This window comes from Zosterops lateralis (assembly GCF_965231275.1).
Source record: "Zosterops lateralis genome assembly, chromosome: 19".
Lineage (NCBI taxonomy): Eukaryota > Metazoa > Chordata > Aves > Passeriformes > Zosteropidae > Zosterops > Zosterops lateralis.
Window position 1 is genome coordinate 6,079,976 of NC_139779.1, and position 24,486 is coordinate 6,104,461.

At 49.7% G+C, this 24,486-nt stretch overlaps 2 protein-coding genes and 1 long non-coding RNA gene across 3 annotated transcripts; 2 read left to right on the forward strand and 1 right to left on the reverse strand.

Moving 5' to 3' along the window:
* Positions 1-1,820: 1,820 nt before the first annotated feature.
* On the reverse strand, positions 1,821-8,039 carry RAD51D (RAD51 paralog D). Its single transcript, XM_083875163.1, has 11 exons — positions 7,973-8,039; positions 7,506-7,615; positions 6,861-6,922; positions 6,591-6,709; positions 6,288-6,369; positions 6,053-6,187; positions 5,084-5,179; positions 4,810-4,900; positions 4,010-4,080; positions 2,993-3,160; positions 1,821-2,338 (listed from the first exon to the last, which is right to left on the reverse strand). The coding sequence occupies exons 2-11, from the start codon at positions 7,585-7,587 to the stop codon at positions 2,255-2,257; spliced, it is 990 nt and encodes a 329-aa protein (XP_083731289.1). The 5' UTR covers positions 7,588-7,615; positions 7,973-8,039; the 3' UTR covers positions 1,821-2,254.
* UNC45B (unc-45 myosin chaperone B) lies at positions 7,636-19,970 on the forward strand. The gene is made up of 21 exons (XM_083875162.1): positions 7,636-7,795; positions 9,897-9,980; positions 10,106-10,275; positions 10,549-10,585; positions 10,868-11,043; positions 11,607-11,696; positions 12,148-12,315; positions 12,540-12,708; positions 12,985-13,155; positions 13,991-14,162; positions 14,393-14,693; positions 14,864-14,958; positions 15,621-15,762; positions 16,186-16,326; positions 16,515-16,642; positions 17,073-17,139; positions 17,461-17,574; positions 17,668-17,783; positions 18,125-18,242; positions 18,332-18,487; positions 19,212-19,970. The coding sequence occupies exons 3-21, from the start codon at positions 10,114-10,116 to the stop codon at positions 19,476-19,478; spliced, it is 2,790 nt and encodes a 929-aa protein (XP_083731288.1). The 5' UTR covers positions 7,636-7,795; positions 9,897-9,980; positions 10,106-10,113; the 3' UTR covers positions 19,479-19,970.
* An 845-nt stretch (positions 19,971-20,815) lies between these two features.
* LOC310917028 lies at positions 20,816-24,134 on the forward strand. The gene is made up of 4 exons (XR_014591383.1): positions 20,816-21,152; positions 21,928-22,003; positions 22,430-22,556; positions 24,024-24,134. It is a non-coding gene; the product is annotated as an uncharacterized lncRNA (long non-coding RNA).
* The last annotated feature ends 352 nt before the right edge of the window (positions 24,135-24,486 follow it).

Here is a 24,486-nt window from a genome sequence, read left to right on the forward strand (position 1 = left end):
GGAGGTGGCCTGCCTGCCCTGGGATGGGACTTACTGCCCTGCTCCAAGACTTTCCAGTGGTTTTCCAGCTGTTTTGGGCATGGGAAAGAGGCAGGGAAAAAGGACAACCCAAGCTCTGCATTACAGAGCTGCAGGAGTGCCTGCCTGAGCATGGAGTGGAAAGGCTGAATGAGCATATTTAGGTCAGAAACTCCTTTAAGCCTGATTTTATTATGCAAATTTAGGGCAAATGAGCTTGAGTAGGAAGTCAAGTTTTTCCAGATAAGGTAAGAGATTACCATGACCTGAACGCTCTGGCTGTCCCCACACTGTGCAATAGCCAGGACCCATACAGTGACAGCTTCCCTGCAGCAACACAGCCAGAAATTCAGGACACCCCGTGACCTTGAAGCACACCTGGGAGCAGAAGAGGTGCCACACAAAACCCAGCCAGGTCCCAAACCACACACCACCCTTCCCAGATGTTTCCCAAAAGGGAAAAAACTCCCACAGCTGCAATTAGCTGAATGCCAAGGAGAGAAAATCCCGCCCCCTCGGTCACGATTATGCCAATGAAAGCTGGGATGGGAAGCTTTGAAAAAGCCCAGATTTCACACCATCACCTTTCCTGACAGACTGGCACTGTCCCTGTAGAGTCACCACCCTGTGATTCTCTGCTGACTGAGAGCAAGGGTGGAATTCCTTCTGTCATTTCTCAGGGATCACAAGGAAGATGCACACATGGTTGGTCTCATGCTGACTCTAACAAGGGTTCAAAACATGTTGTTCCTATTCTCATTCTGCTGGTTATGGAAAGGAACCATCTGGAAAGCTCTCTTGGTTCAAATATAACCCCAGAGGTTTCTATTTGGCTCTTCTCTGCTCCACACTCCCCCACAAGAGCTTTGCTTCCCTTAGAGAACCTCAGGCAAAGAGATAAATTAGAAATTGAAATGTGTGTGTACCACCACTTTATCCACAGCTCCAAGAGTGGAGATAGCAAGGAATTAACTAACAAGAAATTAGCTAATAAGGTAAATTCCTGCTTGTAAGTTCCAGCCACATCAGCACAGGCCTCCAGCAGACACAAAAACCATCTTCTTCCTCCTCACCTCAACCAACACGGCTGCAATCCCTGAAGCCAAACTTCGCCTCCTGAGCTTGGAGAGCACAGAAGTACAAATAAATACACAACTTTTAAAAGTTTTCAGTAAAAATTATGTATTTAATGCGTCAAGCACAGCCTTAGAGGGCTCCAGAGCTGTGCTGCTCTGTTATTAGTTTAATGACCATGCCCTAATTAGCCCCAGCTCCCAAATTCTCCATCAGATACCTTGAAGTGCAGGCCATGGCTCAGCTCACCTGCTAAGGAGGTCTCTTAAACTGAGGATATCTGAGACATCTGGGATCAAGAGGAAACTCCACATCTGAGCCTCCGCTCTCCTCAGGAGGTTGCCAAGAGCAGGCAAGAGCAGCTAGAAAGCACTGGAGCACGGGAAGATTATTTTAAACATCACCACATGCAATTGAATAGGTCCTTGAGCATCAAACAGGGCCAGCTGGTGCCAGCCAGAACCCATCTGCCTCAGCTGATCCAGATCAGAGCCTCCATCATTTATCAGCAAGCCTCTACACAGTCCAGCTGTGCCCCAAAAACACCAGCAGGTCCCCACAGGGCCTGGTGTTACTCTGGGGAGAAGGGAAGATCAAGCATCTCATTATGTCCCTGCTCATCAGCAGCCTGTCCCACCCCAGCCCTGCTCAACATTTTAATTAAGTTCAGAGCAGCTATCATTAATTGAATTCCAGCTCTCAACAACCACAGCAACGTGCAACAGCTTTTTTTCCTTTTATTTCTGAACCAAGCCCACTGTGAGCCCGAGGATGATCAGAACCCCAGGGGACAGGGAGTCACAGGGGGAACAAAACCAGCACGGGGAGTTGTGGGGTTGTGCAAGGACAGGGCACAAAGCTGATCCCAAACACCACCTGAGGACAGGGCTGGCTCTGGGGAGTGAAGACAAACCTGCAGCAGAGGGCAGGAGCTGGCAGTCCTGCTGCTCTCACAGCCCAGATAATGCAGGCAGCATCTGCTGGGCACACAGGTCTCCAAGGAACCCCATATTCAGTTTTTCCATGAGGCAGAAGAACAAGAGATTTTTCGTGTTGGTCCTTCCCAGGTTTGCAGGACTCTCAGTCAGTTTGTAAAACCTCCAGTGCTTGCCTGCTTTTGTGCAGCTGTCTTGGACCTTGTGACATTTGCTTTTCCATCCCATCAGAGTCCCTGTGTGGGTGTCACCAGGCTGGGTTCCAACACATCACCATTTCCAATGTCCAGCTCCACCTGGATCCCTGTTGGCTGCAAGGAGGAGCAGAGCAAAGCTTATCCTCACACTGTTGGACTCTACATCACTCTGTCTCCTGTCTCAGAGCCAAAAATCCCCCTGAGGATTTCCTTCTGCTGGGGCCCCTGTTTTAACTGGGTCTGCTGAATGCAGAGATACAAATAGACAATGCAATTTAGCAAAGAGAGAACATCTTGCTCTGAGACATCCCCAGACACACCATTATTTAGCACATCCAGGATGCATTTCTCTGCCTAGCACACCACCATACCCAAATTTGTTTGGATCAAGCAGCAGAGCAGGCTCAGAGCCAAGAGGCTCAGGCAGTGCTGCCTGTACACAGGCAGGCCTCAAGCTGGAGTCACCTTTGAAGGTGTCAGAGCCACTTCCACAGGACCCTCATTGCCCACACACCATCAGGAGAGTGAGACCAACACCAAGAACACAGTGACCTGGATGGGAAGTGGTGCCACTCATTTATCCTGCCTATAAATACCAGCCCAGGCTGTTGGTAACACATGCTCTGCTCTTCTCTTCTGCAGCATCCAGCCAAGCTGCACAAGCTCCTCTCCCACTCACCCAGCAAGGCTGGGTCCTACCTCATTCCCCCAGGAGCATGTCCTACAGCTGCTCCTGCATTCCCAAGGGATGGCTCCAGGGAGCCTCACCTGCCGTGGTGACTTTGCCAGGGTGGCAGCACGTTGTGTGGTGGCTTTGTCCCAGGTGGCTTCTTTGCTCTCCAGCAGCACCCGAGTGCTGGGCACAAAACTCCAGGAGCGGCCCAGGGCTGGCTTCAGTGGGCCACTGCTGCTGTCCCTCGTCACCTGGTTGGTCACCTGCAGCACAGACAGACTCATCAATGCCTGGGAAAAGTAGTGCCAGTGAAACACTAGAGGTCACCAGGAAACCCTGGCCAGGCTGCTACATCTAGGGAGGTTTTTCCTTCTCCATTCTGAGGCCTCCTGCAGTTCCTCTGCCATCCCCTCTGAACACAGCCCAGGCAATTGCCCCAGAGCAGTACTCAGGGAGTTCACTGGCATCTGCAAGCTGCATCATTTGGTGATAAAGTGACCACAAAGTTTAACTTGGGGCCTCCAGGTGTCCTTCCAGACATGCTGTCCTTGTCACTTTATCAGAATGAAGGGCAACACTGTCTCGACACCTTCCAGTGCCAGGCTCAGACCACCATCTTCTGGTGTGGCCTTCCCTGTTCAGACACATTAATTGTGGTCCCACCCACCTGTCTGGTGCTTTGGCAAATGCAATTGCTTGGCCAGGAGCTGGGGAAGGCTAGAGCAGGGTATGTGAGATGATGCAATGCCCTGCAGTTCCTGCAAGGTGACCAAGAGGCTACCCAGGGAGCTGGCCAGCCCCTTAAATGAATGGTGTCATATCAAAAATAAACACAACCAGCCTTTCAATCTGCCTGTACTTAACTCTGCCTTGCTCAATCCAGTGAGTGGCTGAGGACAGCAAGAGCAGGAGGCAGCACATCAGGTCTTGCCCCATGCTTGGAACAAGACATCTGCAGGCTGCAGAGATGTCAGGGAGCAGGGCACTGGGGAGTTCAGGCCTCTGGCTCCTGTTAGCTGAGAGTGGAGTCCCCTCTCCCACAGGCTCTAGAGCCTCCCCACGGCTCCTCACCACACACCAGCACACAGAGGATAAAGCAAAGCAACACTCACCACAACAGCAAGGCTGAACTCCCTGGCCAGGGTCTTCAGCTCCCTGGAGAGCTGCATCATGAGGGCCAGACCTGGAGCAGGACAAAGCATTTGGCTGTCCGGGGATCAACCCCCAAAGTGCATCCTGGAAGCAGCTGACATCTGGATTTGCATGAGCACTGGATTCAGTGCCAGCACTCGTGTTCACAGACACCTTCACTGGACCATTCCCCATCCTTTCCCATCTTAGAAGGCCCAAGGTCAAAAAACCCTACAAAAGCACCAGGAGCTCCACACAAAGCTGGGCAGGTTGATTTAGCAGGCACAGGACCCATCTCTCCAGCTAACAGCTTCGCTTCCTACAGCCCACAGCTGTCAGGGGACCTCCTGTGATAGCACTGGCTGCCCCCCCAGCTGTACAAGACCCTCTGGGAGATGTTTGAGAGGCCTCCTTGGTATCCTCACTTCTGATTTATGGTCCTTTCTGGCAGAAAAAGCTCCGCAAACTGTGCCAGCAACTATGGTGTATTTCTGACACTGTAAGAGATGTTTTAATTTATGGACAAAGAATCCAAAAACCCCTGGATGGGTTTCAGACCACTGCCATGAGCATACAGAGTCACAGTCAGCTGGAGTGTTTGCTTCTAACCCTGCAAAGACTCTCCTTTTACCCAATCCCAAAGGAAAAGCTGGCAGCAGTCACATCCACATCAATCCTGCTCCAGCCCCCATTCCAAGCACAACACACACGGGTGGAAGAGGCTCTTCCTGATGAGCAGAGAGCTCTGCAGCCTCCTGGCACAGGCAGTGACCCAGCTCACCCTCTGACTGCCTGCCACCCAGCAGAGGGTAAATCACAGCTGACACCGAGTCCAGCAGCACCATCTTCAGAGGTCCCATGGAGCTCACCACCTGCAAGGAGGCACCACGTGCAAGGTGGGGTAACAAATGCAGCAGTTTTGGAGGCTGTGAGCTGCACAGAGGCTCCCGTGTCCCCAGGATGAGGCAATCTGGAGTCACTGCTCAGGCACACAAGCCCAGCTGCCCTCTCTGCAGCTCTGGGGAAGGGAGAGGGGCCCAGAGGCTCACTCCTACCTGCTGGGAGAGGCGATCCCGCAGCTCCTGCAGGGCTCTCAGTACCTCATAGATGTTGAACACACGGACCACCTGGATCCGCTGCAGGGCCTCCAGCTGCAGCAGAAAACATAGCCTCAGTCTCCCCAGAACTTGTCCTACTCCTCCTGCCCCAACTGCCACCAGCTCTCTGCACTCACACCATGCCACAGAAACAGGTGATGCCTTAAATTTTATCTTTCATGTATTCCAGATTCTGTGCTGCCCAGGGGTGCAGTTCTGAGCCTCATATTAAGTGCTAGTAAGCTCTCTTCACAGTGTAAGTAGACAAAACAAATCCTTTCCCTGCTGAAGACCAAGGACAACTTTCAGGCCCAAAAGGATAAACAAGGCTGGGGTGAAGAGAGGAACAAGAAGGATGAAACCTCACAACCTGAAGCTGTTATTGGACAATTAAACCCAATATGCAAATGGACCAAAATTTATAAAAGTGTGAGACCTCGTGACCAACCATTTTGTGACCATTCCAAGTCCACCTTGGGTATAACCCTGGCCAGGCTCTCGTCTTGCCCAAGGTGTACCCCAAAGGGCTTTCAATAAATCTCTACTTTATTCTCTAGCTCTGTCCAGTCTCTGTTCCAGCTCAGCCTTCCCAAGGCATCACAGGGACCCTTTTTCTTCCACATTTGCCTCCACCCCATTAGCACCATCGCCCCTATTGCACTGATGGGAAAAGCAACATGGATTGACCTCAGGGAGCAAAGTCCTGCAAGTTCAGTAACTCCTTCTCTTCTCCCAAGGAAAACAACAAAGAGCAGTGTCTGTTTTGAGCATGGCACCCACCAGCCCATGGAAGGAAGGGTTTGGACTCAAAACAACCCATGAGGACAAAGGCAGAGCTGGAAAGACAAACCATCTCTGGAGTTTCTTGCAGGCAAGAGCACAGTGAGTTTTAGAGAAAGCAGAGGGACCAGCTTCAGGGGAACTTGCCTGCTCTTCCTCATCCTCTGTCTGGGCTTGGAGCATCTGGTAGAGACGGGAGGCAGTGAAACCCCCCGTGGAGTCAAGGAACAGGACGTGCTGCTTGAGGCCCAGGGAAACACTGGCTGCAATGCCCAGGCACACCTGGGGGAACAGGGGGTCAGCCAGCCCTCACATGTCCCTCGTGCCTGATGGCACTATCTTCACCCTACCTGTCCTGTCCCCCGTCCTCCACCCCACTCACCTGTGTCTTCCCACTGCCCGGTGCTCCCATGAGCTCTGTCACCTCCCCCGTATACAGCCCCGAGTCCAGCAGCTGGTCCAGGCTATGGGATGGACACAAGGTGGGATTATTATCAACACCCCTGCAGCCAGAATGGCAGAGGCACCGGGAGGCACCAGTCCACAGATATTTGCGCTTAAAGTCCCCTTCCCAAATGCACACAAGTGCATGGGAATGGTTCAGAGAGTGAAATTCAAAGCTTGTGCCTTGTGCAGCAAACCCAGCCCCAGGCAGAGCTGGGGGGTGGATGGGTGAGGTACCCACCTTGGGCTGCCAGTGGGCAGGATGGCAGTGGAGCTCTTGAGCTCCTCGTAGAGGTCTGCTCCATTGGCAGGGAAGGCAGAGAACTGGGCCAGGAGCACACGTCTGACTGCCACCAGCGCCTGGGGGCACAGAAATGTCTGGAAATGGGACTGATCAACAGCCAGCAACTGCTGCAGAAGGGCCTCCCAGACAAGCCCATCCTTGTCCATGAGCCAAACAGCTCTGAGCTCCCCAGTTAATGTACCAGGAGTTAGGAGTAGTCCATTCTACCTTGTAAGACAGGGAACACTTTTGGGCAACATCCTCCAGGTCTGAAGACACAAAGTCCACCACTGCAAATAAAATGAGGGACAAGAGGTTGGAAACCAAACATGGTCAGACCACAAACACCAGAAGACAACCAGCTTAGACAAAACCTGCCCCAACAAGCAAAGTGTCCATGCCTTCTGTCAATACTGTGAGTGGAGGAGTTTGTACTCTGAGATGGCCCCATCATTCATCACAGAACAAATCATCTCTTGAAAAACAGAGCAGGGAGAGACGCTAGTAAAATTTTTCCCTGTTTTGTTTAAGAGCTACCCAGCACCTTTTCCTCCCCCTCTAAGGGCAGGAGGTGCCCAGGGTGCAGCATTCCAAAAAGTTGGACATTTTTCAGAGGGAAAACTGCATCAACCCTCCTGAAACACCATAAAAAAGCCAGAATGGATTGGTCCTCAATGAGCCTCTGCAGAGATCTCTTACCATGTCCTTACACTTCTTCTTTTGGAGAAGCCCTTACTCACTGTATCCACCCAGGAGGACCCAGAAAACATCCAGAAAGGAGGACACAGAAGGATATTCCTCCACCACCACTGCCACCCTCCCAGGATGTGGGATGATGTCCCCCAACCCAAAACCCCAATGCCACCCTGTTACCCGTCCTGATGCCATTGGCCCTGAGCAGCTGGATCATGTCTTCAGTGAGACCAGGGCAGAGCCCAGCCCGCAGGACCACCATCTCCGCAGGGAGGGAGAAGAGCAGAAACCTGCGGAGGAGATGGGAGAGTGGAATTCATAGACTCATTAAGGCTGGGAAAGACATCCAAGATCATCAACTCCCACCCTCAACCCTGCACTGCCAGGTCCAACACTGAGACACGGATGGCGCCTGCCCCTGCAGCCGGGGAGAGAAGCCACCCAAGCTGTGTTTGGGATGGGTGGTTACGGTGGGTAATTAATTCTTATTTGGGGCCAAACAGCCCAAAATCCTGCACGGGAGTGGGGAAGGGGGCGGGGAGGGAGAAAGGGGAATGCACGGGGGCATCCCAGCGGGCGGGGGGACTCCCTCCCCGGGATCCCCCATCCCGAGCCAGTTCCAGCAGAGCCCCAGGACGGTGACCCACCGCCCGGGCTCCCGCAGCCCCAGCCCGCTCCCCTCGTGCTCTTCCTGCTTCCTGCCACCGGCGGAAGGGCCGGGGCCGCCGCTCGGCTCCAGCCCCTCTGTTTCCCTTCCCATCCCTCCGCCGGGATCAGCACAGCGCTAAACTCCCTTCCCACCCATCTGTCCCGGGGTCTGTGACACTCCCCGGACTGGGTTTGTCCAGGTTCACCAGCCAGTGCTGCCAGGGGGGAGATGGAGGTGCACGAAGGGCTGGGAGGGCTTTGCTGCCCTGCAGGTGTTGCGAGTCATGTGTCCCTCCCTGGCTGCCTCGGAGGCTTGAATTTCTCCTGGGAAAGCTATTTTTGGGGGTATTTATTATTATTATTATGTTTTTCTTTCCAGCCGAGGCCTGAAGAGGGCTCTCGGCACTCGCTGCTGAACTTGCCCTGCACTCTCAGCTCTGCCTTGGGCAGCAGCACCCAACACCCTTCGGGTTTGTAACTCACTTTACCTGCAGTGATGCCGCTTGTGGCAATGAAGGTTTGTTGACGGGAGAAAGGCAGTGCTATATCCCACGAGTACTGATATTTCAGCCGGCTGAGCCTCGCCCAGTACCTAAAGCCACGCTGGAAGGAATTTCTGGTGTGTTAATCCAAATGAATGCTGGAAAAGCTGCTGCACTGAGTCTGTCCAAGGCAGGGATGGCATCTTGCACTTTCCACAGCTGTTGTCCTTGTGCCTTGGACCTACTCCCAAACAGGTGAAGGTGTGGGAGCTGCTCTTGATGAAGCTGCCTGCACCTGTGGTGTTGATTTGCTGAGAAGAGATTTACAAATGGATTTGGAATTGCCTCCTGCCTGGATACCAGGCAGTGCTGCTGCTGGTGGGTGAATAAAACAGGAGACCTGGACAGGGAAGTTCTGTGGTAATTCTTGCTGCATAAAAGCCACAACACAGATCACACAATTAAAGACAATGGTATTTTTTGCTCCTGGCAGTGTCTTGGTCAGCCCATGCTCTCCTCAGTCATTTCCCCATCTTGCCAGTTCCCTGCTGTGCTTTATAGCTGGGATGCTGGTAGCTACACTGGGGAAGGCAAGGTCTGTGCTTAAGGGGAGGTAAATCAAAAAGCAAATTCCTGATTGTGACTGCTGGGGAACAGAGTGGGTTGAAAGGCTCACTTCTCCTGGAGCTCAGTGCTGCTCTGTCTGCTGGTGTCACTCAAATGGGGCCAGTCATCACAGCACTTCCAGCATGTTCCAGTCCAGACCTCTGTGTTAGCCCAGGTCAGGGTGTTACTGAATGACCACGTGTAGGGCGGGTGGCAGCACCAGACTGGGGTGGGATTTCCAGTGGGATGGGCTCCCAAAGGCCCGGCAAGGAGGAGGAGGCAGAGCTGGTTGTCAGCTTTCCATCCCAGGGAATTCTGGAAGGTGCTGGGCACTGCTGCAGCTGCTGGCCTGGGGCCACTTGTTCCCAAGGCTCAGCTGTCTCATGCTTCCCTAAATAGAAAAGGAAAAGGGTCTGAGCACTGTGATAGGGGTCAGCCATCCCAGCCGTGGGCTTTTTTGGCATGAACCTCCCCCTTCCTGCTGCCTGCACCCTTTGCAGCTCTGCAGGCAGAGGAGAGCTGGGATTTGCCCTGGCAGGTGAGGGAGGATTCCCTCTTGCTGCAGAGGGGGCTGCCTGCTTACAGTCAGGTGCCTCCCTGAGCTGGCCCTGGCTCCCAGCCCTTCCCAGGGGTATAAAGCACCAGGGGACAGAGAGGAGACAGGCTGTGGTGACAGGTGACACTGACAAGCAGCAGGAGCTGCCAGGTCCTGCCCAAACTTGGAGTGGGAAGTGAGCTCTTTCCTGAGCTTCACGGACTCTCTGTAGTGCTGGCAGATTTCTTTAATTCCTTTTTTTTGTTGTTGTTTTTCCTTTTTTTTAAATTGTCTCCTAAGGATATACATTGGTGGGAAAAGCTTCTGAGAAGCCACAGCCTTAAAGAGCAATTTAGGTCTTCATTTTCAAAACTCTTCAGCCTGGTAAGCTGTTTTCATTAATGTGTGTTAATTATATGTGAGTCTCATGGTGGAACTCAGCTTGGGGGGAGTAGGCAGGCGACCCAGGCAGTTGCAAATGGGACACAAATTGATGTTTTTCCTTCAAGCTCTCCAGATGGAGGATCCCATCCAGCTGAAAGAGGAAGGCAATAAATATTTTCAAGCCAGTGACTATGAGAAAGCCCTTCAAAACTACACTCAAGCCATAAAGCTCAACAAGGACAAGGCGCTGCAGGCGGTGCTGTACAGGAACAGAGCAGCCTGTTTCCTCAAAAAGGTGAGAAAAGCTCCCCTCACCTGGGCAGTGCTCAAGGGGAGAAGAGCAGGAGGGCAGCCAAGGGCACTCACTGGCTGTGGACTGGGTGGTTTGTCCACTTACTAAATAGGGTGTTTCCAGCTGGTCTGAAATGAAATGTTATGGGCTTGTGCTGGAGCTTCAGTGGGATATCCCACCTGGGAAATGGGAACAGAGAGGTCCCAATGTCCACCATCAATGGGGACATGCCCTGCTATTCCATGGCTAACAAATCTCTCCTTTCTGGTTTAACAGGAGGAATATGCCAAGGCTGCCTCGGATGCATCTAGAGGTAAGGAGGGGGGTTATGAGGAGAGATGGATACACCTGCTCAGCCTGCTCTCACACCTGCTTTTGGGACACTGTGGCCTTATTCTTTGATGTCCACTAACACCCAAGTGCTAAGGCCACAAGGGAATTCCTGGAAGTTCAAGTGATGTTTCAATTTAGTGTGCTAGTGCAATCAGTACTAATCAGGCACTGATTGATGCTAATAACAAAGCAAATCACAGTTTGCACAGGCCCTTTCCAAGCAGCAAGCTCTGATGCCTGGTGTTTTGGATCCCTTTCCTAGCTATTGACATCAATGCTTCGGATATCAAAGCCTTGTACCGGCGCAGTCAAGCCCTGGAAAAACTGGGGAAGTTGGACCAAGCATTCAAAGATGCTCAGAAATGTGCCACCCTTGAACCCCGCAACAAAAACTTCCAGGAGACCCTGAGGAGACTGGGAGCCAACATCCAGGAGAAGGTAAATGCCAGGGGAGCTGTCCTGGACTCACAGACCAAGGGTGGGAAATCCTTGCTCTGGGTTACATCAGTGGATTGTTGGTCATACTGGAAACTCCTGGCAATATAGGGGGATAAATAGGCTCCATTGATTGGAAGTTCATACTTGATATGTGTAAATCTGAGGACTGGGTTGAATGATTAAATTAAAAAGTGTGGCAGCTCCCTTCTGAGGCTGGCCTGGTCCTGAGTGTCATGGAAAGGTCTTGGCAAGGGACTGGACCAGGTTTGGGCTGGGTCTGGCAGTTGCCACATTGCTACAGTTACCTTTACAGGGGTGCTGTGAAGAAATCCTTGCACCACTACATACTGTAAAGTCTCAGAAATTGAGGTTTGGGGCTGGCTTTGCCTGTGCCCATGAAATGGGAGATGGGTAATGGATGCTGATTGCTGAGAAATTACATCTCCTGTTATTCAGCTTGAATTACCTGTGGTTTATGGGGAGGGAGTATTCTTGAAGCGAAAAAGGAAAGTTGCTCCTCAATTTTCTCCTGCTGATGCTCTGTGCTGTCTCTCTTGGCACAGCTGCGCATTCAGTTCTCCACGGACTCAAGGGTGCAGAAGATGTTTGAGATCCTGCTGGATGAGAACAGCGACAAAGAAAAGCGAGAGAAGGTGAGAACTGCCCTGGACCTGGCAAAATGGCTCTTTGATGTCAGAGGCTGCACCAGGGAGCAGAACACTGTGTTCCCTTCCCCATCTCCCCTGGATGGAGGATGAGGGAATGAGCTGGGAGGTGAACTGCACTCAGAGAGAGGGAAAATCACCCCTGTACCAAGGGAAGGTGGCCCAACCTTCCAAAATACAAAAGGTGGGATCAGCCTGGACTTCTGGTCAGGTCCATCTCTGCCACCCTCCAGATGTTCCCTCCAGGCAGTGACCTACTCTTCTTGGGCAGAACAGAGCTGATTCCTAAATACACCTGGTTAAACTGTCTGGTGGGGTCTGAGCTGATCTGTTGCATCTGTCAGGAGATGGCTCCCACCAGGATCTCCTAGAGCTGTATGGAGATGTTCTGGAGGCTGGGCTGTGCTACTGACCCCTGGTTCTTCTGCCTCTCACCCAGGCTGCAAACAACCTCATAGTCCTGGGGCGAGAGGAAGCAGGTGCTGAGAGGATTTTCCAGAATAATGGGGTCAACTTGCTGCTGCAGCTGATAGAAACCAAAAATCCTGAGCTGATCCTGGCAGCCGTGAGGACATTTTCAGGAATGTGCACAGGACACAAGGCTCGGGTAAGGACAGGGTGCTTGGACCTTTGCTGGTTTTCTGCACATGAGGAGGGGGAAATTGAAATAATTTGTGTTGTTTGTGAGCAGTGGGAGAAGATTAAAACCCTGGCTTGTACTGATTCAAGATTCACTGAGGAAAATCGTTTCTTTGTCCCAGCTGAGTCTAGAGGACACAGGGAGGAAAAGCCTTTGCTAACACTGTCCTGCTCTCTCCCTCCTGGGGCCAGGCCACTGCCATTCTCCATTACCTGGGCATTGACAGCATTTGCATGTGGATGTCGGTGGACAATGAAGAAATCTCCCTGGCTGTCTGCAACCTCCTGCAGACCATCACTGACTGCCTGCTGGACCAGGGGAAGGAGGAGCACCACGGCAAGGAGGAGGCTCTAGTGCTAGGTAACAGCACATCACCTACTCTTCACTCCCTCTGCCTGCAGGAGGAGTGGGCCCAGCAGGGAGGGCTCTGCTCCTGGGATTCCACCTTATTCCTTGTTCTTTGCTGAAGTGGGGACTTCAACTTTCAGCTGTAGAGGAGGACAACCTGCACACAGCTCTTATCCTCATGGATAGCTTAAATACCTCTCTTCCAGCCACACAAAGGTTTTGACTGAGCTCACCTGCTTTCAGAGGTAATTTCTTGTCACTGGCTGCTACTGTTTTGCTTCTATGTAGACACCAAGAAGGACTTGAGGATGATCACCATGCGTTTGCTGGATATGCTGGTCAGTAAGAAAGTGTCTGGGCAAGGGCGAGACCGAGCCCTCAACCTCCTCAACAAGAACATACCAAGGAAGGACCTGAAAGACCATGACAACAGCAGGAGCATCTTTGTCATTGACAATGGTGAGTCCTTGCCCACCATGCTGTTCTGATTTGGGAGATGTGGAGCTGTGTGTTCTCACCTGAATACCTGAAGAACTGGTCTTTCCTATAAAATAAATCCTCTCTGGCCTTTTTTTTGGTGAATGCAAGCCTGGAGCAAAGTTAGACTTATTATCAGGAAACAGTGCTAAGAGAAAATCAACTGTGTATGAGTAAACAAGAATTTTTGAGTTTCTAAAGGACTGCCTGATATCTCTGGTTAGTTTCTCCAATGTATCTGCTAATGTTAGGAGGATTTGGCTTAGATAAATTGTCTGGTTTAGACAGGATGAGATGAGCACCTGCTGAGCTTGGTGGACCCATAAACTGATCAATTCTAAAACTGACAAGGGGGAGGAATAAGTGTGCTGTGTGTTTTTATGGTAATTCATGTGTATGTTACCATTTTGATGGAAGTTATTTAATAATAATTCAGCAAAAGGAGAGTTAAGTCATCCAGAATCACTTGAAAATGACAGAGTTTTCTTCAGTCAGAGCCTCCAGCCTTGGAGGTCAGTAGGTTTAATCTCTCCTGACAAAAATGACAGATCCAGCCAGGGGCCTAATGCAGCTCTGCTTATCTCACTCAGAGAACTGGAAAAAAGCCTGATGCTGCAAACCTGTAATCTCACCAGCAGAAGCTCCTCCCCAGTAAATATCTGAGTGTCTTTTTTGCTTAAGACTCATATGATTAGGCTGCAAAATAATTGAAAACCTTCCAAGCTAGCTATTCCACAGCAAGAAAGTAACAAACGGTATGTTGAGTTTTGCACAGACCCTCTCCCCTCTGATAGCCCTATCACTCCATCCTTTCCAGGCTTAAAAAAGATACTGAAAGTGGTGGGCCAGATTCCTGAGATGCCTGACTGCCTGCCACTGACAGAGAACACCCAGCTGACTGCCTCTGTCCTCCTAAATAAGCTCTACGATGACCTGCGCTGCGACCCGGAGCGGGACAACTACCGTCTGATCTGTGAGGAATACATCAAGTGAGTCAGGGGGAGCTGCCCCAGAGGGCAGGAGCAGGGGTTCTTGAGGGTGAGATCAGGCATTTGAAATCCATTTGTGTTCAAAACTGGGGCTGTGGGAGATTATGACTTGCTTGAGATCCTGCAGGAATTTGCACTCCCAGGTACGCAATGTGATTCAGCAGCACAGCTGAGGGAGGTCATGCCCTCCCCACTGCTGTTCTATACCCCACTCCCTCTATCCCATGCAGGAGCAAAATCGACCCACAAGACATGGATAAGACACTCCACGCTGTCCAGATTGTGTCTGGTGTTCTGCAAGGGCCCTTTGACTTGGGCAACAAGCTGCTTGGCATGAAGGGAGTGATGGAGATGATGGTTGCCCTGTGTGGGTCCGAGAGAGAGATTGACCAGCTGGTGGCTGTGGAAGCCCTCATCCATGCTTCCACCAAGCTGAGCCGAGCCACCTTCATCATCACCAACGGGGTGACGCTCCTGAAGGAGATCTACAAGAAGACCAAGAATGAGAAGATCAAAATCCGAGCTCTGGTGGTAAGGATGCAGCCCTGCCTCTATTGCCTGCCCCACTTGGCAGCTTAATCCTGGACTTGGGAGAGGAGGGAGGTTCTGGGAATGAGGGATGGGCTTAGGCTGTTTTGGGGCAGCAACACCAGAGGATTAATGAGCCTTTCTCACTGGTATGTCCTTTTTATCCTCCTCAGGGTCTCTGCAAGCTGGGCTCAGCAGGAGGCACAGACTATGGCCTGCGGCAGTTTGCTGAGGGCTCCACTGAGAAGTTAGCCAAGCAGTGCCGAAAGTGAGTGACTTCACTTCTTCCTTCACCTATTCCAACCTCTGCAAAGTACAATATGCTCCTCTCCCACGAGATCCTGCCCATGTGTTGCCTTCATTTCCTGTGCTGCCTGCCAGCTGACAGTGCCCCCAGAGCCATTGCACTGGGACAGGAAGCTCCTCTGTGCCTGAAGCAGCCATGTGTTCCTCCTGCCTCAATATCCAGAGGAGCCTTCTCCATCCCTCACTGCCCATGGGAGACACCAGACCTCTCTCTGTCAGATGGCACAGCCTAATTAATGTTTACCTTCAATATGCACAAGTCCCCTTTGAAAGGGGAGGAATTTGCCAGGTGGGGTAACCAAGGAGGTGGGATCAAGTTAGGAAGTGACTGAATGGGTCATCATTCCTGCAGGCATCTCATGTTTCATGGGATGGAAAAGGCAAAGCAGAGCTGAGTAGCTGTCCTGGTCTGTCATTCCCTGCAGCATTTAGATCCCACAAGTTGGGCTGTGGAAAGGAGGTCATATCTCAAGGGGAAGAATCCCCAGTCTGAGGAGCTGCAGCAGAATCTGAGAACATATTTGGGCCTGAATCAAACTCAATATCTGTTTTGCCTCTCTCTTTTTCCAGATAAGTTAGTTCTGGCTCCTGAGATAGAAATGTGAGTGTTTTTCTCTCTTCCAGGTGGTTGTGCAACACCAGCATTGATGCCCGCACCAGGAAATGGGCTGTGGAAGGGCTCTCGTACCTCACCCTCGATGCAGATGTGAAAGATGACTTCGTTGAAGATGAGCCAGCTCTGAAAGCTATGTTTGATTTAGCCAAGGTCTATCTCCTTTCCTTGTTCCCTCATTCCTTTGGCAGCATCAAGTTCACCCAGCTCTCCAGCCCTACTCCATGCCCCAACCAGAAGGAGCTGAGACCCCAGCCCCTCACCTCTGGTTCAGCAGAACTTCAGTTTTGCCTGTGCCTCAGGAGACATGTCAGAGCTGTTGCCATCCTGCTCTTCTCCCTAGGCTGAGGGAGGTTGCTCCTACCTTCAGTCAGCAGCTGCATGAAAACCAAAGGCACCAAGGTGTTGACTGCACTTGATGATGTCCAAGTTGATGAAAAGTTTCATGGGCTAAAAAGTTGGAGATAAAGCTAAGAACATTTCCACTAGTGCAAAACACCATCATGGCAGTCCAAAGGGACCTGTTTCCCTGCTGTGCCCTCCTCACCCTCACACAAGCTTTATTTTCCTGTGCAGGCAAGTGACAAGACCATCTTGTATTCAGTAGCATCTGCACTGGTGAACTGTACCAACAGCTATGATACGAAGGAGCTGGTCCCAGAGCTGGTGCAGCTGGCAAAGTTCTCCAAGCAGCATGTGCCTGAGGAGCATCCAAAGGTGGGTTGTGTCCAGCTGAAGATGCTGTTCAGAAAGACTTTCTCTGGTGTATCCATTGTCACAAACTCCAGGTCTCCTGTCTCCAGACTGAAATTGCTTTACTCTCCAGGCAGGCTGGGCTGTTAGATGACTGGATGGCAGAACAGCAGCTGCTAAGGGCTAATCCTTTCCCAATGTTTCCTCCTCAGGACAAGAAGGATTTTGTGGTGAAGCGAGTGAAGCGGTTGCTGAAGGCTGGGGTTGTCTCTGCCTTGGCCTGCATGGTGAAGGCTGACAGTGCCATTTTGACAGACCAGAGCAAGGAACTCATTGCCAGGTGCCTTGACTGGGAGCTGGGAGTGCTGGGGAGCCCCTGTGCCATGGGTATGGACACCTGGGGTGGGGCATTCTGCCTGTGGGTAAGCAAGTGAAGCAAAGATTTAAAACCAGAGTTTTTGTTCAGCAGTGTCATAAAAATCTGTGTTCTGACCTTCAAGCTGCCTTGCTGGAATGCATTTTTGAGTTCTCTGTATTGGTTCTGGCTGGAATAGAGTTAATTTTATAGACCTGGAAACTTCTTACTCTGCCATTTGTTGCTTCCTCATAGAGTGCTGCGTGCACGGGGTTAAGCACCTGGAATTTACCTGGTGGCTCTGGCACTCCTGCAAAACCTCAGCCCACAAGGTTTCCATGAGTGAAACCTCAGTTCCATGAGGGCTGTTGCTGTCCTGCGTGGCTGTTTCACTGAGTGCTCTGTGTCCCTGCAGGGTGTTTCTTGCCTTGTGTGAAGACCCCAAGGACCGTGGGACCATTGTCGCTCAAGGCGGTGGGAAGGTGATTACTTTTATGTTCCTGATGTGCTGTTAATGTCTGCAGGGAGCCTGGGGTGTGTCTCCAGTGAGGGACAGTGACAGAAGAGCACAAGTTGTCCCCCCCGGGGCTATACTGACACTGCAGTCCCATCTCTGCAAGGCTCCAAAGAAGTGATGTTCTTGGAGTGACTGTGTGAGCTACAAGCTCTGGCCTGGTGCCTATTTGAGAACAAAAGCAAGACATCACAGAGGGCTGTGGGTTTTTAAAAACTTGTTTTAGTCTGTTAAGGCAATCCTGTAAATCTTCCAAGAACCCTGAATGCTTTTTCCTGTATGTCTCCAGGCCCTGATACCTCTGGCTCTGGAAGGCACAGACGTTGGCAAGATAAAGGCTTCTCATGCTCTGGCAAAAATCGCTGCTATCTCCAATCCAGACATTGCATTCCCAGGGGAGAGGGTAAGCTTAAGAAAAAAAAAAAAAAAAAAAAAATAAAAGCATTGATACTTCCTTTAGCAAATGAAAATTGCTAATACAGGCCTTCTCTTCCAGGTGTATGAGGTGGTGAGGCCCCTTGTCAGCCTGCTGAACACAGAGAGAGATGGCCTCCAGAACTATGAAGCTCTGTTAGGTCTCACAAACTTTTCAGGAAGAAGTGATAAACTTAGGTGAGCTTTACTGCTTTTTAACCTTCCTTCTTCCCCAGGAGTGAATCTGAGTTACTTGTTGGACTATGAAGACTGGTCAATAGCTCAAACTGACCAGTTTGGCAGAACTATAAAGGTCTCAGAGCTAAAAGATTCATGAAGTAGGAAAAGGAGAGTGGCACATTTTCCTCCCGAAACAGCAAAGACATGACCTTCATCTACATTAGACAGGGAATGAACCACGCCATGAGCTCCAGTCTTGCAGACACTGATTTGTTTCAAGGCCTTCCCTGCACTTAATATTTGATAAGTTGGTTACTGCTTGACCTATAATGTGGAGTCTTTACTGCTCTTTGATACAGGTTGAAGATAATCAAAGAGAAGGCCCTGCCAGATATCGAAAACTACATGTTTGAGAACCACGACCAGCTTCGACAGGCAGCCACAGAGTGCATGTGCAACTTGGTGGTCAACAAGGAGGTAACCCCTGGGCATGTCCAACCTGACTGTGTGCACCTGCCCCTGTGAGGAGCCGTCCCTAAATTGTGTTACCTCTGGGGTTTTTTTAGGTCCAAGAGCGGTTTGTGGCTGATGGCAACGACCGGCTGAAGTTGGTGGTGTTGCTGTGTGGTGAGGATGATGAGAAGGTTCAGGTTGCAGCAGCAGGAGCCCTGGCCATGCTTACAGCAGCACAAAAGAAACTCTGCTCAAAGATGACCCAAGTGGTAAGACCATAACTCTGATTGTGGGCAGTGTGGATGTACCCTGCAAGGGTCCTGGCTCAGACATCAAAAAGTCTTTCCAAAGGAATATGCAATTTACTACTTGGATACTGAGGACCCTAGAGAAGCTGGGACCTGGGTGTGCATGCTTTTAGTCCATTTTGATAAATAACCTGAAATCCAAACCTTTTTCCACCCAGAAATGAGAAGAGCTTGATCAATAACCTACTGAGATTTAGAGATCCCAAAGGATGTCCCTTCCTTGAGAACCCAGATCCTGCATGGCTGAGTGTCTGTAGAGCTGTGGTTGAGAACTCCTGAACCCTATTTTGTTGCACACGATTGGACATTGGAGCTTGTTAAGATAAAAATTATTAATCAAGCCAAAAGAGAAGCTCAAAAAGATTGGGGTGGGGAAGCGTCCTGGTCAACTCAGCTGTGTCAAGACTCTGGTCAGATTCTTATCACAGAGATTATGCAACAGCCTGAATATGAAACATGTTCCATGTTGTCCCAGTGCTGTGAAAGATTCTGACTTAAATGTAAGAAAAAATGGGCTCAAACGTTCAGAGTCAGGTTTCCTTAGTTTAAAAAAATGAAATAACCCTAAGTGACGTTAAGTATTGCTCTTCCTTCTGCTGAAGGAAGCAAAACTCATGTTCCTGGTTGAGATATTCTTTATTCTATTAGTACAGATCAGTACTAATGAGCTATCTTTCCCTTCCAGACCACCCAGTGGCTTGAAATCCTGCAGAGGCTTTGCCTGCATGACAACATGGAGGTCCAGCACCGAGGACTGGTCATTGCTTTCAACTTAATCAGCGCTGACAAAGAGCTGGCCAAGAAGCTGGTGGAGTCAGAGCTCCTGGAGATCCTGACGTATGTTGGGAAGCAGGAGGATCACCCCAAGAAGCAGCACATCATTAGTGTGGCACGTGATTGCCTCACCAAGTGCATGGATTATGAGCTCATCAAACCTCTCTCTCGGGCGTGAGGGAATGAAAAACACCAAAAAAGGCTGAGTGTGGGGGGGGGAATGAAGAAATATGAAAAAGTGAGAGCCATGAAGAGAATCTAGCGCACCGTCAAGGCACTGAGTAGTTTGGGGGCAGCTTTGGAGGATCATAAGCTGTATGAGGAAAAGGAGGGATTTTTTCTGGGAAATTTGGGAAGTGTCCATCTGAGTAATTCCCAGATGGTGTAAATCCTTTCTCTGCCCCCATTCAGCTGATAATGATGAAAGCTTCAAGGCCCAGCTGTAAAAGAGTTGGGTTGTGTTGGAGATATGTCAGGAGCATGTGGGAAGGAAACTCAACAAAGCTGAAATCAGTTCTGCTTCCACCTCCTGGACCTGGTCCTTCTGAATTCCCAGCAATGGTGGAACAGGGAGGGTTAAGTGCCTTTTATTCTGTAGCCAGAAAATAGGATTTTATCTGTGTGCTTTTTTTGTTCATTTATTGGAAGTTGTGTGCCAAAGTGTGAGGATGGTGGATGAATTCTTAATAAATTCACTACTTTGTTCCATGTGGAATTCTAGTCTCCTGAATTTGGAAAAGATTGAAAATTTTAAGCTAATAGGTTTGATAACCTAAAGGCAAATTTATTTGAAGGGTGATTCCAGCTGTACTCAATGAATGTAATCACGTTCAGTTCAATCGCTGGTGCTTTATAGTCACAGCAGGGGAATATCAATCAGACTGTTCTTCCAAACTGAGGGAGCCACATTCCATGGCGGGAAATATGGTTTGTTTTCTACCAGCCTGCAATTTTTGGATACCTGTTTTTAGGGATTTTCAATCTGGCTTTCGAAAGTACTTTACATTAACTCTACACAGCTTTACCTAACCAGCATCTCTGACACCAAGACAAAATACCATTGATGATAAAAAAGGGCGAAGTTACCCTTCTCCGACTAAAGCTTCTCTTTGGAGCAACTTAGTTCTACTAACTGACTGTTGCTGAAGTTGAGGGGGGTAATAACTTCTGTAAAAGACATTTAAATGGCATTTCTTTCAGCTAAACACGGACAGAACACCCATTTTAAACTACAGAGACCAGCAGCTCCCTCAGCCCCCCTCAGGCTTCCTCAGGGCGGGAAACTCTGGCACCGCCCCCAGTTCCTCTAACGCGCCTTCCTATTGGTTCCCGCCGGCCCCACCGGTAGAGCCGCGCACTGTGATTGGTTGTTACCAGCGGAGGGGGTGGAGCAAAGCGGGGGCTCCGCCCCGGCGCGGCCGGTCCTGCGGGAGCGGAGCGGCGTGAGGGGTGCGGGACATGGACACCGGGGCTGGGCAGCGGGGTCCAGGGGGTGAGGGACCGCGGTGGGGCAGCTGAGAGCTCGGAGTGTGCGGGGACGGGGACAGGGAGCCTGAGGGGACGCGGAAGCGGCTCTGCTGGGGGCGGGTTGAGGAGGGTGAACCCAGCCGAGGTGTAGGGCATTGCTGTGGGGTTTGCTGAAATGTGGGGAGGATATCTGGGAATTCAGGGATGTGAGGCTGGGGTAGGGCGGGCACGGGCAGAGCAGCTGCGGCTGAAGAGCTGCAGGGACGTGGTGGGGAGGATACAGAGAAGGAGGGGGAAAGAGAGTGCAAACGTGTGGCCTGAGGGAAGGGAGGGATTCAAACAGGCCTCTGGAGCCTTGGAGAGACACTGACTGCAGCATTTATAGGTATGACACCGTTCCTCTTGAGTTTGCCTGGTCCTGGCTCTCCTGTCCTTGGAATGCCATTTTGTGACATGTCTTATGCAGCTGCTGCTCGGCTGTAGGAGGGATGTCACACCGTCCCTGTGTTCCCCTGCTCTATGTGCTTCATCCTCCTAGGGAGGAGAAAACCTCCCAGCCCCTGCCTTGGGAGCAAGCTCCTTATTGAAGGCAAACAGATTTGCCCAGAAGCAATGATGAGCGAAGTATAGTCTGAACTGGTATTGCCGAGACTCCGTGTCTCTGCTCTGACCAGGGCATGATCACTTAATCTTCTCTCTGAGCTACTTCAGGCTAAGCTCGTCTGCAGGGAACAGCTTTGCTGTTCTTGAGACTTTGCACCCTAAAAAAAAAACTAAGATTTTTTAGCAATTCCTTTTAACGGCAGAAAAACAAAGCTTTGGTTTGAAAAGGAACCCAAATACTTGTTGCTGCAGCTTTAGTGTGAGCCTGCAGTGAGGGGAGGGATGTGGGTTTTCTCCTGGAAGTGCCATGGATCACAGAACTCCAGATATTCTGCCACTATGTTCTCTCTGTAAGTGCAATGCAGACTCTGAGCTGTCTGTCCTATAGAAGCTCATTAGCAGTTCATTCAGCTGTATTCCCATTTAATGATTGCCAGCAGGGAGCTAGGAGAATTTTTGGAATACTCTCTATGAAGTGCAACCCCTTTGGGCTTGAGAGACAGGCCCAGGAAAAGAGATGGGGCTATTCTCTAATTCAGTTTTTTGTTCTTTTTCAGGTCCTGATGACATCTTTGTATTGATTTCTCTCTTCCTGTGGAGAAGGAAGCATCTCTGGGGAATATATACCTAGGAGTATGTTATAGTGGTTTTCCCTTAACAGGAGAAGGCACTTTGTTTCTGTTAAGAAAATAGCAAAAATGCTTCATGCTCTAATTTTTGAACGCTGCCTGGATGAGCTGTGAATGTGCCTTAGGTTCACTAAAATTTTTTTGAAAGACTTGCAAAGTCAAGTCCTGGCAGTGTAATACTGAACAACTTCAGTGCTGCTGTTAATGTTGATGAAATTGTACTGAGCAACACTAAAGGCATCCTGAGGGTGTATGTGGTACATGACTCTATAGAAATCACTAATTAGTATGTAAGTCCAAAGGTTGGTTTAATAAAGTTGGTGCTCCCTGAAAAAAATTCTCGTCAATCTTTTGCCCACTGTGTTTTTAAGCACACAGTTTAAAAAGCAGATAAATGGAAATTTTTCTACAACCCCAATTGGTTTTGTAGCTGTGTTTTAGAGCAAGAAACCTGAGAAATGAGTATTTATTTGGCTGCTAAGGACAGGAGGTTTCAAAGGAGTCAAATCCAAGCTGGCATCCTGCAGCCATCTCCAGGAACACACAAAATCTGCCAGGTAACTGCTGAGCCTGTCACCATGGTGGGTTTGGTGCTTGTTACTCAGCTGAGCTCTAAAGGGCAATTTATTGTGTAAAAGAGTAATTACAGCTGCTCAGAACTGGGAGGCTTTGATGTGGGTGGTTCTGTGCAGGTCTTGGAGTTGGCCAGATCCAAGTTTGGCAGGTACAGGGTTTTGTGCAGGAGTGGAAAGCAGCCAGGGCCTGCCAGGCAGGCATCTGGTGGGCATTTTGGGGAGAGGAAAAGGGATTAATCCTGGGAGAAGGAGCTGGAGAGGCCCTGGAGCAGTGTGGGATCAGTTAACTGTGTGTTAGTGAATCCTGCAGTGCTGGGGGGTGAGTGTCCGACGCCTGCCCAGCTTCTCCCTGAGCAGCAGACAAATAACTTTGAAAGTACAGGAATGATAAAAGGAAAATGAACTTATCCTGAGAAGGAATCATCAGTCAAATGTTATTTAAATTAGCTGTTTCACTGGAGTCACCAGGACATGAACAAAAAGTAAAAAGTGGTTTGGAACCTCAGAAAATCTCACACCTCAATGTGATTTGTCTTCCAGTAAGATGTGTGTTCTTACTGGCTCTCTAAAGGAAGAGAAGTATCTTCATGGATCCCAGAGCTACTGGAAAAGACAGAAATTAGACAGTTTTTATTATTATTCCATAGCAGTACTGAGGCATGGATTTAGAAGAATTAAAGACTGTAGTGAAAATAGATAGTGCTGAGATAATGTAGCTAGAACTTCCCTTTTGCTAACAGAAGCCAGACTGAAGGAACTGATAATCCTTGGAAGGAACCGATCAATCAGAGGAGCTGTCAAACTAGGCTTTTGCATCCTGAATAATCAATAGACCCCATGAATACAATACAATCATAAATCAAACAGTCCTGGGAAAAACAGGATTTAGCTGTCACGAACACTAAAGGTTAAAAAGTCAGAGCTGAGGAAGACAATCTTACTTCATCATTTTGGGACCCCACCCCATTAAAAAGACCACTGACCCATTTCAAAGAACAAACTACGCATGCTTGGTGGGTTTTTGGGCTAATTACCATACGAAGCGGGGAATGGGAGGTATCAGAGCTATGAATATGCATTTGTAGTTTGTGTATTCAATACTCCTGTAGATAAAAGACCCTGTGATGATCTGTAAATTGCGCGTGTGTTTCTGGGAGCTATCCCGCACGCTGCCCGGCGTCGTAATAAACATACACTTTCTAACTTTAAACTGTTAGAGAGTCTTTGTCCATCATAGTTGGATATTGGTATTAGATCAATGTCCATAGTTTTTTTAATAAATCAGTACAGGTAAAAGGGCCAAGGAGGTGTACAGAGATAATAAATCACCAGGAACAAATCTCATTTATTGGGTGTTTTGGGAAGATTCAAATTACTCCATTTTCCCACAGGTTATTCAATAAGGTTATTCAGTAAGGTTATTCAATAACCTTACTCTCTTGCTTACAGGTGAAGGAGGATATTGGAGATTTTTATCTTCTGAAGCAGAGCTAAAGTGGAGGGAAAATGAGATGCCTGGTTCAGTGGATTAAATGTTAGAGGATATCTCTTAATCTGTAAAGACCAGAGTGGGCTCCTGTACTCTGTGCAGCAAACTTTGCTCTTGTATTCTCTGAGCACTGTCACCCTGAAATCTGGAGCACTGCTGCTCCCTAGAGTCAGGAGAACAACCTTCCATGCTGAAAAATCAGGTGTCAACCATGTCACACAGGTTTTCTTTCCTCCTGTGTAATGTTTTGTTCTGATACAAATGTGCTACATGGCTGGGACTGGAATAACTGCAATAACTGCAATGTAATGCTCAGATATTAAAGATCCTCAGCCTACAAAGTGCTAATCTTACATCCATTACCATCACATGGAAAGATGAAAGCAGCTTTAGTCTTGTCTCTCTTATGTAAATAGAGCCCCC

Excerpts from the sequence above, each read along its gene's own strand:
- RAD51D (XM_083875163.1), bottom strand. The coding sequence starts at position 7,587 with ATGGTGGTCCTGCGGGCTGGGCTCTGCCCTGGTCTCACTGAAGACATG. Across the intron at positions 6,710-6,860 it reads AGTGTTCCCTGTCTTACAAG|GCGCTGGTGGCAGTCAGACG; the intron begins GTAGAATGGACT and ends CTGTGCCCCCAG. Across the intron at positions 6,370-6,590 it reads CTGCCCACTGGCAGCCCAAG|CCTGGACCAGCTGCTGGACT; the intron begins GTGGGTACCTCA and ends TCCATCCCATAG.
- UNC45B (XM_083875162.1), top strand. The coding sequence starts at position 10,114 with ATGGAGGATCCCATCCAGCTGAAAGAGGAAGGCAATAAATATTTTCAA. Across the intron at positions 15,763-16,185 it reads CTATGTTTGATTTAGCCAAG|GCAAGTGACAAGACCATCTT; the intron begins GTCTATCTCCTT and ends TTTCCTGTGCAG. Across the intron at positions 17,575-17,667 it reads TTGCATTCCCAGGGGAGAGG|GTGTATGAGGTGGTGAGGCC; the intron begins GTAAGCTTAAGA and ends CTTCTCTTCCAG.